This window comes from Schistocerca cancellata, chromosome 4 (assembly GCF_023864275.1).
Source record: "Schistocerca cancellata isolate TAMUIC-IGC-003103 chromosome 4, iqSchCanc2.1, whole genome shotgun sequence".
Lineage (NCBI taxonomy): Eukaryota > Metazoa > Arthropoda > Insecta > Orthoptera > Acrididae > Schistocerca > Schistocerca cancellata.
Genome location: NC_064629.1, coordinates 182,498,077 through 182,512,082, shown reverse-complemented (window position 1 = coordinate 182,512,082; position 14,006 = coordinate 182,498,077). Strand labels below are relative to the sequence as shown.

General features: G+C 33.4%; 1 protein-coding gene across 5 annotated transcripts in view; it reads left to right on the top strand.

Moving 5' to 3' along the window:
* Positions 1–14,006, top strand: part of LOC126183202 (ankyrin-3-like) — an 892,753-nt gene that overhangs the window by 549,750 nt on the left and 328,997 nt on the right. For all 5 annotated transcript variants that reach the window (XM_049924971.1, XM_049924970.1, XM_049924973.1 and 2 more), the window contains 7 exons: positions 5,999–6,188; positions 8,653–8,788; positions 9,276–9,458; positions 9,539–9,683; positions 9,819–10,025; positions 10,155–10,375; positions 12,850–12,904. In XM_049924971.1, the coding sequence (XP_049780928.1) occupies positions 5,999–6,188; positions 8,653–8,788; positions 9,276–9,458; positions 9,539–9,683; positions 9,819–10,025; positions 10,155–10,375; positions 12,850–12,904 (1,137 nt within the window). The remainder of the gene's footprint in view (positions 1–5,998; positions 6,189–8,652; positions 8,789–9,275; positions 9,459–9,538; positions 9,684–9,818; positions 10,026–10,154; positions 10,376–12,849; positions 12,905–14,006) is intronic.

The window sequence follows — 14,006 nt, the reverse complement described above, 5'->3', positions numbered from 1 at the left end:
AGTGTTCAGAACTTGTATGCTTAATACCAAGGCAGACAATGCTTAATTAAGGTGAATAAGTAAATAATTGTTCCATGGAAAAAGTGTTGGTTAAGATGAGTAGGAAACAGTTGGTCAAGGAATAGGTGTTTTTCTAAGAAATGGAAGAGAACTCTGTGTGCAAAAATTGCAGGATATAAATATCCTTTGATATTTCAGATAATAATAAATTAGATGCTCATATAACATAATGTGCATCGTGTTAGCTTTGAAGACAGGTAGGTGAGACTGATGGATGAACTCCACATACCAGATTAATTTCTGTACTTGGCTTAAACTAGAAATTTTTCGTTGTCAGTTTCCAACACTTGTTTAAGTTAATGGTAATCTGGTTGCCCCTAACCAAATCAGTAGAGCCCCACAAGCAGAAAAAGTCTGAAAACACATCAAACAGAAGTCACACATAGGTAGAATACACAACACAACATTCCTTCACTTAGATAAACATGATGTACTACCTATTACTACGTTATACCAGAAAAAAGTGTACAGTGGTTTGTGAACAAAAGACACATCAAGTGCAAACCTTTTGAGTAATGTTATAGTTATAAGAACTGGTAGTGAAAATCCTTAATAAAGCACATTATCAAAGCAACATGTGACATGTTTCAGTATTGTTAATGGAAAATATTATACAAAAGATGTCATAAAATACCTGTATCAAATAGTGTTAAAATGTTAAGAAGCATCAAGAGAATAGAAAGAGATTCTACTTTCTAAACAAGCAGAATTCAACAGTTGCACATAAACTAGAGACCACTTTGGATGACTAAAACTGAAACATCAAGGCATTTTATGCCACTATAGGGTTTTCACATGTTTACCAACGTTGCATTTATATAAGAACATACTGGTTATTTCAGGAAGCTGATTGTCATTATAAATATATATGACACTGAAGAGTTTTTGAAAATCCAATCTTTTATAACATGTGTTAGGCTGTAGGTGAAAATGTAGGTTTCAGAAGTTTTCCATTGATGTGGAAAAGGTTGTTGAGAATCTCTATGATAGAAATTGCTGTTATTCAAGTCCAATGCAAATATGATGTAGTTGCCTATGTACTGAGTTTTAAGATGTGTTTAAATACTCAGTTTCTTGTGTTAGACATTTATAGAAGTTAAGTGATTGTTACGGTAACTGCTTTGAAAGGGATAATATGAACAGGACTTTGGCAATAATTAAATATGTTACAAAGTTCCACATAGCAATAACAGATTCAAATATTCTTCTACAGTGTAGTTCCTTTAAGTTGTTGTATCTGTCTTATCATTTTCAAAATCTAACTTCTGAGCTTGAATGACACAACACTATTGCTTTTGCTAAAAGCTTTAACTAGCTACCTGAAGCAACTTCCAAGATTTGACAGTTCGATGAAAATGTTGGTGATAATTGTTTGGATGATGTCATAAGTTATGTCAGATATGTAGGAAGAGATACTCAACTTATGACTAAAATCAAAAACAAATTTGGATATCCTAGTTGTCTAACCTCTTCATCCTCGGTCAACACCATCCATAATTTAGAATATCTGTAACACAATGTTTGTTAATTTATTGCATCCATGGCCTCAGCAGTCTATGCCTGCAAGTTTTCCATTCAATTTTGGATACCCTGAGTTCACTGCTCACTCTCATGTTAGGCAATGGTACATTCCAGATGGGCCTATATTACAAAATCTTATTTTTATTTTAATTAGCAATATTTTCAACATTTTATTATCATGTCATTACCAAGTTTGCTATTAGTAACTCACATATGTCACGATATGTAGTGTACCTATATTATTTCATCATATTGGCTAATTTCTCATCTCCAGTAATTTGTATTGTGTAGTTTATTTTATGTCATTGTGCAGGGATTTCAAAGTTTTGTCTTTCTTCACAATATTCTGATATATGAGTTCAGTTCATATTAGCAGTATACAGAATCAAAGTGGCTTTTTTCCTGTACTTTCTTGTGTGGGCCATGACAATGTCAATTTAAAATGAATGTTTCTAATGGTGCTTTAGCTGTATAGCCATTTTAGATTATTCACCCAATGGAAAAATTTTAATAAAGTATCAAAAATTCTAGGGTGATTTATACCAAACCAAATTTGGCGTTGAAGAAAATTACTCTTATCTTTGGTATTGAGAACATAGAGACAAATGATTTTTATATTTTGTAGTCTGTTATAAACTGTACTAGTTTGTGCTAAAATCAAGTTTATGGCTAAAAAAAGAGAGACATTGGACATTCCTTCGAAATATTGAACTTACCATTCGATGCTAGTTTTTACATTTTCAGACTTTTTCATACTGAGATTACTCCAACAGAACTTCAAACTAGGAGTTAAATTAAGACTAGAATATTATTATTATTATTATTATTTATAGCTGGAAATATAAGGTAACTAAATTTGCAGACTCTGGGGTCCGGGCTTTTTTAATTTTCATGTGCTATTTACACTTATCACTAGATGAGTATGATGAATTTTTTGTAACAAAGCTGCTTGTAGTGTAACACTAATATTCAATGATGACTGTGTGTGTGTGTGTGTGTGTGTGTGTGTGTGTGTGTGTGTGTTTGTGTTTGTGGGCACACATGCCCGTGCTCACACTCGCACACAAATGCATCTATGGGAAGGTGGGTGGGTGGGTATGTCTGTATATGCTTTATTCTAGATTCCACAGGGAACTTTGTACTTTTTGTTAAAGCCCTTAGAAGAGTATGCAAGACAAGGATTAAAAAACATCTATCACACCGGACCGATGACCGTAGCAGTCTGGTCCCTTCAATCCCCAAATCAACCAATCTATCACACCATCACTTAATGTTGTCATATAGATCCACAGAATGAGCAGCACTGCTGAGAAAGTCATTTTCAAATATTTTGCAATAGTTAAACTATACAGCAAGCAAATATTTGATTGTTAATAAAAAATCAATTATGTGTCAGATAGTCTCATTGTTGTAACTACAGTGTTATGTAGCTGTATAGAAGGGGTGAAATGTCAAATTATTCTTGAAATCAATGTGGATGAAACTTATGGGAATAATTTGTTATTGCATTTGTATAAAATTAGATGGGAAAGCATATGTAAGAATTATACAGTTGTATGCAAATAGGCTGATAGCTTAGTATGCTGAAAGTTACTCATCTGATATGTTAGAAAATACATATAATCTTAGAAATAAATACCTCATTTTATCACAAGTAACAGAAAATCAGTTAACATTTTATGAATACTTAATATTAATTTATTCTCAGATAAATGGGAGCTGACCTCTATTGGCAAAGTCACTAATCATTACATTGACATTATCTGAAGTTATTGAAGGATGGATGTGATTCCTTTCTCAATGCACTTCAGCCTAATTAACTTCAACCCTAGATAGAGAGACAAAGGTGTTTGCCACCTCTAATGATGTGATTTTCTGTGTTTGTAGGTTTTATTACTTTAGTTGATTACTTTAGTTGTAACTTTGAGAGTTTTTTTATGTAGTTCCAGATTGAACTACCACACATCTACAAAACTTAATTTATTGAGAAAATTATGCAGTTATATGCTCCTGTAGATAGAAATACAAAAACTAAGAAAAATCACAATAGCAGCAAAGACAGCAACTAAACAGCACCTACTTTACACATAAATTAATACCCTACGAATGACCATACAAAACATGTGAAAGTTTTAAGAACTTCTTCATTTAAATGTCGTAGCAAAGACATATAGTAAAACAAGGAAGAAAACTAGGTTCTTTAAATTCATGGTTTTTAGAAGTGATAATTCCTTTTGTGTGTTGCAGATGTCATTATGTTTGTAAAGAAATATTTATTTATCCAAATGTGACCTCTCTAATAAACATATGAAATAAATAGTATATTCATTTAAAAAACTAAATTTGTCACATGTCATCTTTACCCCATTGTTAACCATATCTCTCATGCACAGTTTTGGAGAAGACTAATTTACAAATCACAAAAGCCCAAATATGTCAGAACTCATAATTCGCAACAATAGGTATTATCATCACTGCAACAAACTATAACAAAATATTAATTAAATCTGAAGTGTATATTGACTGAGCTCAAAATTTTATTTCTACACATGAGCCATTCTGAAGTATGCACCACTGTACTAAACTCTGAGTAGCTTTGTCTTTCTCACAGCAGATATAATTAATGTGTTAAGGAGACCAGATGATATCATTTGTTTGCCGTCATACTTCAGTAATACAATACAACAAGTTGCTTCACTGTGTATGTAGACATGAAAGCAGATTATCTTCCTGCAACAATGAAATCCCAAAAATAATAACATTTTTTTATGAATGGCTATATTTTTACATTCATAGAATTGCATGTATTACATACGCTCTCTGCAAACATAGCAATGATACATGTACATCAATATAGCTCATTCATTATCTATTTTTTTATATAAACCTACTTGTACTTCACCCTGTGCTGTTTTGAATGAAGTTATCTAACGTGTTTTATTTTTTACGACATATTAACATGAGCATTTCACAATGCTCTAACTATTTTAAACCAGCTAGTGGTCATCTTCAGAGTTCACGTCATTTCCTCAACTTTTTTGATTCTCACAGATGTGTCTGTATACTGCACAATTTGGTTACACATCACAAATAATGACCCAGTAGTTATTACAATTAAGTCTGATTTTATTAACTTAAAATATGCTTTTCTGCGACATAATCAGTCCTACCATTTAAAAAAATAGTTTTACTTATTCAGTCCAAATTCTTTTCATTTGGGAACATAGTAATGGTTTCATAGCAATGGCAGAACCTACTTCTTTCACAAAATTACCAGTTTAACAATTAATATTCAGCTTTTAATACCTTTACTTAACTTTTACTGAAATTATTTAAATAATAGGTCTCATTGTTTTTTACATGAGTAAACACAGCATGAATGATGTGTCCTGTTTCACAACTGCTTTGAGCAATTCAAAGTTGAGCTTCCTTTGTTTGGCTATTATCTATTAATTGTGAATGTATAAATGCCTAATGATGATTTTTCCCAGTTTTTTTGTAGTCATTAAAACATAGAATCCTGCATTGTGGTCTGTAAAAGAGTACCAAACAGTATTTTGCTTTTTGTCATATGACTATTTTCATGTTAGGATACTCCACATATTCCTTTTCATCTGCACATTAGCCTTACATATTCCTCATTTGCTTGCCTTACTGTGTGAATATTTTATTACACTATGTGTAATCACTCATTAATGTCATTGTGTTCTTCAGCATGCCATGAAGGACGTCACTACTCTTTGCCATAAGAACATTTTTTACATTCATTTTGACAAAAGAATAATTTTTGTGTAGTTGTCACAGGTAAAATGAAAAGTAATTGATAGGCTCTTCCAATTCTGCATGGTAGATCACACATGTGAATAATACATAATGGTTGTTTTTACAAAAATGCGCTGCCATTATCCTGTTTTCTACATCATGATGTAATATGATCATTTGAAAAATTTCCTAGTCCTTGTTAGAAAAACTGAAGGGAAATTCTCAGTATTTGTACAAAAATACAATAAAATGTAAAGAACTCTTTGGCATTTAAATGTAATTGAATCTTAATACTGACAGAGCTCACAATCAGCATTGAATATTGAAACATTCTGTATCAGTGATGCAGAAATAGTCTAATTTTTGCTCCCCATATACATACGTGATGAACACATGTACCTATCTGAAGAAGTTCATGACCAAATAGTCATAATATTTGCAAGAAGATGGTTAAACTGAATTTTTTCCAATAAATATATAAGTTCATTGAAAGAAAATTCAGGGTCCGTTTTACTTCTCATGTGTTCTACAGTTTAAAGATAAGAGACAGACACAGTTAATCCCAATATATACTTTGTCCTTGTGAATTCATATTACTGGTAGATGTTATGTGGAACTTAAGAAGACTAAATACTGAACATTAAGTTTTCTTTAGGAGGGACAACACGAGCCCAGTGGGAGGATGTAACTGGGTCAACACCACTCACATTTGTCAATGACTGTGTGTCTTTCACAACAACAGTATCTGCAAGATTTTGGCTGATGGATTGTAGAAATATTGGTGAAGCCACAAAAATGGCAACAGAGCTGTACAAGGAAGCAATACACGTTCCTTTTATGGCCAAGTAAGTGCATGAAGTATTCTGTTTTTATATAGTGTGCCAGTCACTACAATAATTGTGCAAATAACTATATGAATGTATTGCAGCAAAAAATGCATTTTTTTAAACCTCTTAATATATTAAAGTAGTTCTACTGTACTGGAAAGGCTGGAAAACAGTTTCATTGGACAAAAAAGTCATCATCATTAATGTTATACTCTTTTCGCAATAGGTCACCCATATAAGATTTGCTATTTCCTTTACAACATTGCCACTGAAACCAAATGCAGTGCACTACCTCAACTAGCTTTTGAATTAAACATTGCCCCTGCAGCCCACAGTTCAAATTCACAATAGTTTTATGAAATTCAGGCAAAGCCAGTTCCTATCCTGCTGGTGGAAAATATTTTCTTTACAACCATTTGACCAAGAATAATGGAGAGACTGAGCCATGCATTTATCTTGCTGATGGAAAATATTTTCATCAGACCAAGAGTAAAGGAGAGAAAATGCCACGCATTTCACACTCAGCAATCTGTTAGTGATGTCATAGATCCTTTGTAATCTTATGTTTAGGGCTCAATGGGTGACATTGTTTAGGTAATTTAATGTACAAAGGAACTATTCTGGAAAGCTCAATGTTCTTCTTATGCTCAAATTCGTGTTTTAGATGCTTTATGACATAATGCATGTTCTTCATAATAAAATATTAAATTTGGTCAATTGCATAAAATCCTAGTGCAATTCAGATATAGATGAAAGACATTCGAGCTTTTGTAATTATTAATAATCCTTAGAATATCAAGACTGCGTGATACAAAGATAATAAGACAAAGTTTTAGTTACTCTGGTATATGTATAAGACAACTAAGGTGAAGATAACGTACTTCCTCCTCCAGCTCACTGTAAAGAGATAGAATGTCATCCTACGATATGCTGCAGTAGGGAAAGTGCATATATACTTGTTCAAATTTGTGGGAAACATTACATGATTGAGTAACCTCGTTCAAATTATCATGAACTATTGAACAGTTATTTGGAGAATGAAATGTTATGTGAGACTTGAGCATGTTCAATAGTACGTAGGTTTAAAATCTTTAAACTCAGTACAATGTAAGACAATTTATAGATGTTACTCAATCTTCAGTATCAGGAAAAGAGAGAATGACTTGTAACCTGATATCACTGATAATAGTGATAATAATAATAATAATAATAATATGACCTGATATCACTGATAATAATAATAATAAATAATAATAACAACAGAAGAAATGAATGAGAAGATGGAGTCACATTTCGAAGTTAAGAGATATGGCGATACAGTAGAATCTCATGAGCCTCATTAGTCAAAAACACTAAAATATTTATAGAGCAATATTATTTAGATCTGAGATCTTTAATTTCATTTCAGGAAGCTCTATTAATAGTTGAATTTTGACTAATTTTCCAAAAACTAAAATGTGATAACCTCAACAGTCTAGCTATTTCTCCTATCATTCTTTCCCCTCTCATTCTTGAACTGAGTTTCTGTTCAATCACATGTACACCTTAAAAAGAAAAGTATTTATCTTAGCAATGTACAAAGATAATAATGTACACATTTACCTGGGAATGTATAGTGACAAAATTTCAACATCCTGTTTTGAAACAAATTTATGTGAGTGACTGTATATAAATTTTCCCTGTTGTGGTATGAGAAATTAGTCACACTGTTATTTGTGAACGTGATTACTGCCCACATTATTTATTCCCTATCTCTTACATGTTCATTTGATGTAAAATCTTTAACTTCAACTCTGCCACATCAACTAAATGAATATTGACATCTATTTTCAGGAACACATTTTGTAATGTTTCAGATATAAGTTCTGAAAAGATTTAGTATACTTCAGTCTCCTGTTTAGCTTTACATTTATTAATTTACTCATTTTTAACTTTCTTCATGATTTCGTGATAGAAGTACTCTAATACTTTAATATTGATTCTGAAAATTAAAAAGGTTTGTCCTGTAAAAGCATAGTAACTTCATGAAAATTTATGTATAATATGTGCTTGGCGTGTGTAATTTTATAGCAGTACAACAAAAAACTTATTCAGACAAAATAAATAAACGTCACCATCTGACATTATATACATTGGTAAATAGTAACTATGTGCCAAAGTTCTTCAGTTGTGCCTTACTACAGTTATCAGACGAAAATAATTTATTTCCTTCAGTAAAATGGGCTGGCTGTGAACACTTTTTACAGGTACTGGTGTTAACATTGGGTACTCATGAATTAAGTATTCAGAGCTGAAGTCTACATCAGCTTTAATTCCAGAAATATTTTGTAGACAATTCATTGTTACAAACTATGTCTGATATTATGATATTGTTTGAAATGCCATTCAAAATAATATTTACTTTTGAAGAGCAATGTGAATGACTTACACATTTAAATGAGTAATGCTGGTATCACTGATATATTTCTTTGAATTCTTACAGATTTGTTGTTTTCGCAAAACGTGTCGATGTTCTCGAAGCCAGACTTAGGGTGTTTTGCATGACTGATGATAAAGAAGACAAAACATTAGAGCATCAGGAGCATTTTACTGAAGTTGCAAAGAGTAGAGATGTTGAGGTAAGTTTCTTTAAGACTTACCTTTGTAATACTTAGTTCACCTCTATAGCTGGGTGGTCAGCACAGGTGACTGCCATGTGGAGGATCCGGGTTCGATTCCCAGTATTGCCAGAGTGGAAGGTCTGATAGGAACTGCACTCGGCCTTGTGAGGCCAACTTAGGAGCTGCTCAGCTGATTAGTAGCAGTTCCAAAATCGGGAAAGCCGACAACAACCAAGAGAGTGGTGTGCTGATCACATCCCCCTCCATACTGTGCTGATCACACCCCCCTCCATACTGCATCCAATGATGCCACTGGCAGAGGATGACACAGCAGTCAGTGAAGCGCATTTGGCCCGTATAGGGGTAGAATGAGGAACTTTACCACCCTTACCTTTTATAATGCATTCACCTAAAAATGTTATTGTTCATTTAGTCATACTTACTATGCATTTTCTTAGACAGTGCCTCAATTACAAAGGTTTACTTTCTTATTTTTATTCCACAGGTGCTTGAAGGAAAACCACAGTACATTGAATTTGCAGGGAACTTGGTTCCTGTTACAAAGTCAGGTGACCAGTTACAACTTGGATTCAGAGCATTTAGAGAGAATCGTCTTCCATTTACTGTACGTGTCAAGGACCCACATGCTGATACAGTTGGCCGCATACTTTTCATGAGAGAGCCGAAGGTATAAACATGACACGTAGAAAGAATATTGGATGTCTGCTTAATACATTACCTGATAATCCATATGTTTCACCTGTTTAGGTTGCAAAAGGTGAACCACCCCAGCAGCCAGTCTGCATATTAAATATTGTACTCCCTGAAACGATATTACCTGAATCCGGACTGTCAGAACCAGATCTTGTTTCCTTACAGAAGAAATACAGCTTCCTCCGTGATGGTGGTTTTGGTATTTATCTTCCTCTTCTCTATTTAAGTTTACATTTGTTGCAACATTTAATTAAACTTTAATTAACATTAATTAAACTTACTTCAGAATACTGAAGATGATGTACCAAATAAATATTGTTTCTGGACCCTACAGGTCGAATTAATGCTTTCCGACACATGAATTTACGTTTATCAGATATTAGTAACTTGCTGGCGGAAGATTGGGTGATTCTGGCCAATGAACTTGGAGTTTCTACATCCGATGTAAATATAATAAAAACAGAATTTCCCAGTAGTGTAGCTCAACAAGCAATGGCAATGTTGAGACTCTGGGTACAACAGTCAGGAAATAAAGCAACAGGTGAGTGATAACATTAAAAGTGAAAAATTGTGGTAATTTTTTTATCAGAACATCACATTTTTGTTTACAACTTGGCTCAGATGTGCAACATTATTAAAAACATTCAAATTAATTTTTATTCCATTAAAGCTAACACACTGGAGAAAGCACTGAGGAAAATTGGCCGTGATGATATCATTCAACAGTGCATTTTCAATGTTGATGAGATGGATGAAGCTGTTGAGAAAGTTCGGCAAGACCAATCAGGATTTGACCTCTTGAAAGAAGAGTTAGGACCATCAAGAAATGCATCATTACATCGAGACACTGCAGTGGACATTACAGCATATGATGAACAAGATTTAATGAAGGTATTTCAGAACTTATTTATTGTAAGATTCTAAATAAATTTACTGTATGTTACGGTATCTCATCTGTTTTCTTTAGAACATCCACATAAGCGTATCTGCAGTTCTATAGCATGCACACACATACGTGCATAGCGTCCCAAGATTTAGTGTCCAGTATGTGTGGGTTGACTAATACATTGCTTAAAAATATAATATTATACTTCTGTATATCATTACATTCACTGTTTCCAACAAGTTTCAGTTATGATTGCCTACAATTGTCAGAGTAATTTTCTCAAGATATTTTTCATAACTGCATCAATGACTGTGTCTGAAATCATGTAATTGAGACAATGGAAACACATCCTAAATGTGCTTTAATACATAACATTCACACAGAGAACTTTATTTTGTATTCCCCTTGGACACTCCACTAGATTGAAATAATGTGATAAATTAAAGGCAGTGTATTCATACTGTGGTACACAGCGCACTGCACATTTATTTTATTTATTGATGAGTGGAAATGCTGTTCACGTGAAGAAGTAATAATTTTTATGAACAATAGATATGATATCATGCATGATGCATTTGGTATAAATATAAAAAAAAAGTCATCATGGGTCACTGTAATCGGACCTGTTTGCAAAAGACATTTGCTAAGCTGGAAGAGATTTGAAAATACTAACATCCTTCATAAATATACAAACCATTCCTTGCTGGTTTGAGAAGATTCTTCCATCCAAGTGACTTATGATCTGGTACTCCCCCCCCCCCCTCCCCCTTTCCACTCACACATTTTCTTCATGTCAATTGTCATCACTAATTGTGATACATACTGTATATAAATCTTGCACTTGGCACCCCCTCAGCTTGGTGCTCCAACTGACCACTACTAATTGTGATACATCCTGTATAGAAACCTTACAGCTATAGGTGCCTCTGGTGCTCCTCTCAGCTTGGTGCCCCAAGTGACAGCTTATGTAGCTTGGTCCTTAAACTGGCCCTGAGGCCATTTTATGATTCTGCAAGAATAATGCAGAGAAGTAGACCACACCTCTATACCAAGGCTGAAGAAGTTGTTTTATACAGTGGTCCATGAAAACTCACCCACCAGTATCTATTACGCATGAAACAGGTTGTTGGGCCCCAAATTAGACATCCCTGTAGCATTATTCACTATAAATTCTGTTATGATGCATACTTTTTGTCTTCAAAGTGTTAATTTCATTATTGACACAAGACTTGTGTCATACACATAGAATTTTGATTTTACATGTAGCTTCAATAGGTCAGACATGTCAAAGTCAATTTACATTTGATAATACATTCAACATTACATAATTTGAAAAGAAGATATCAAGAGAACAGCAAGAGAATTTAGATATTCTGTACTGAGTGTAACAGATTCTATGAAAACAAGATTGATCCCATTATCTACAAAATACCACAGGTCTTATTCTGTCTCCATTTGCAATATTATTTCTGCTATATGATAGATATCTGTAATAATCTTGCCCGCAGTCTAATGAACACAACATTGACGGCCACAGTTGGCCATGATTGTTTAACTGTGATATTTCCATTACTTGATCCAGGAATTCTTCTGTAGTAGAGGTAGGAGACCATCCACATTTGAAACAAATCGCAGTTACAAGAAAGTCTGGATCACATAAGTCTTTATTTTTTAATAAGGAATTGCACAATCTATATTTTTCCATAAATGCAGATTTGTGTGAAATGATACTGTTGTTGCCAATGAAAATAGGATTCTTGACACCTGATTTATTACTTGTGTCTCATTCTTGACTTATGCTCAGAAGTACTATAGCTGAACTCCTGCCCACTAATAATGAATTAAGCATTCTGAGCTGCAATTGAGATAAGTCCATCAGTATTGTGGACATCTTTTGTATATAGAAACATCAAAAGTAGCTTCTCTAATTCTCATGAATAATACCTGGTTCACATGTAGCACATATCTTGTTACAAGTGCCATATTTTTTGTATGCTTTATGTACCCTGCTGTCCAAACTGTATACAGTCATGATACCTTTTGTGAGCAATATATTTATGTATTGACTGAGCCCAGCACTATTTTCTCAGTTGCTGAAACACTCATAAGTATTGTGCCCCATTAATATCTGAATTTTAAATCCATGTTTCATGATCCAAAACAAAGCTATTTACAGTTAATAACTTAAATATTATACTTGTACCATAAAAAGTTGTATAACAATATTGAGGACTTATTGCCAGTAGAGGTAAATGAGTAGCACATCATGTTCTGAAAATAATGCTCAAATTAGTTATAATCCAATAATTTTCTGTTACCTATTGGAGAGTTTGAGATCTTATTTAAATTAGTAAACAGCTATTGAATAATGGAATAAATACAAGTAATTCTGGTAAACTACACTTTTTAATTTCCACTTTATATTTGTTTTTGTCTGGCTTTTATGAGTTTTGCTGTAATGATGTATACCCCATTTTAGGAATCAGAATCTGTTGAAGAGCTTGTGCAAGCAGAGAAGAAGAAATCACATGAAGGTAAGAAAGTCTTATTTTCATTTAAAATATGGTAGGAAATATTCTGGAAGAATGTAAATAATTTAGGCATAAAGGAGACCACTGGCCAAATGGCAGAAGTATTGAGTCATTGATAGGCACAGACAAAAGAGAATGAAGACTTTAGTAGCTTTTCGAAGAAAACCTTTGACCAGCTAGAGTATAAATGTATACACACAAGGAAAAAAAGAAAAACACACACACACACACTTGCACACCTGCAGTGTGCCAGTTGAACACACAACTGCTTTAGTTTATTGCAAATTACAGATACTGATATTCACCGTAAGACCAGGATATCAGTGTCTATAGAATTCTTGCATTAAAAACAATTTATTGAGTATAATATGCAATACCTCACAGAGAAAAGGGTATAGGAAGCCATTAAGTAGTTTACTGGGAACAAATCATGCTACAGTGTATTTTTTTTTTTTTTTTACTTTTTGAGATTACTACAGCAATTTACCAGTTATATTTGCTAGTTATTAATAATAAAGAAAACAGAAGAGTTACAAGCTGAATGAATGTCATTATGACCATTATTACTGGCATGACATTGCAAGTGATTCACAAATGTCAATATCATAATGTATTGATCAGTTCTTGACAAGTAGGAAATCAAATGTGAAATATCATAATCACATCATATTTGGGAATCTGATAATTTAGAGGCACCACAGTGACTACCGACAAGGTAGAAAGAAGGCAAGGAAAAACTGGAATGAGAGCATCAATAAATAAAAGTAAAAAGAAAATGTTGTAAATATGAGACTGAGTGCATTCAGTATTATTACAAAATGACAGAATAGTTTAAGAACTCAGTTTGGTCTTTCCATTACCTTCAGTGATCTCCAGAACTATTAAACAAGTGCAGTGTTTTGTGGAATGGCACATGCTACTACACTTGTATATTGTATTTCACGCACAGAACACTGGTTGGTATTCATTCCTGAATAGCTGGTGTCACAGTATTTAGTTGTAGGACTTCCCAATCATCTGGTGTTGTGTTATATTACATTAGAAACCTATACAAACAGAATGAAGTAAACTGTCAGGCAGCAGCAAGCAGTTAGTAGTCTGTGAT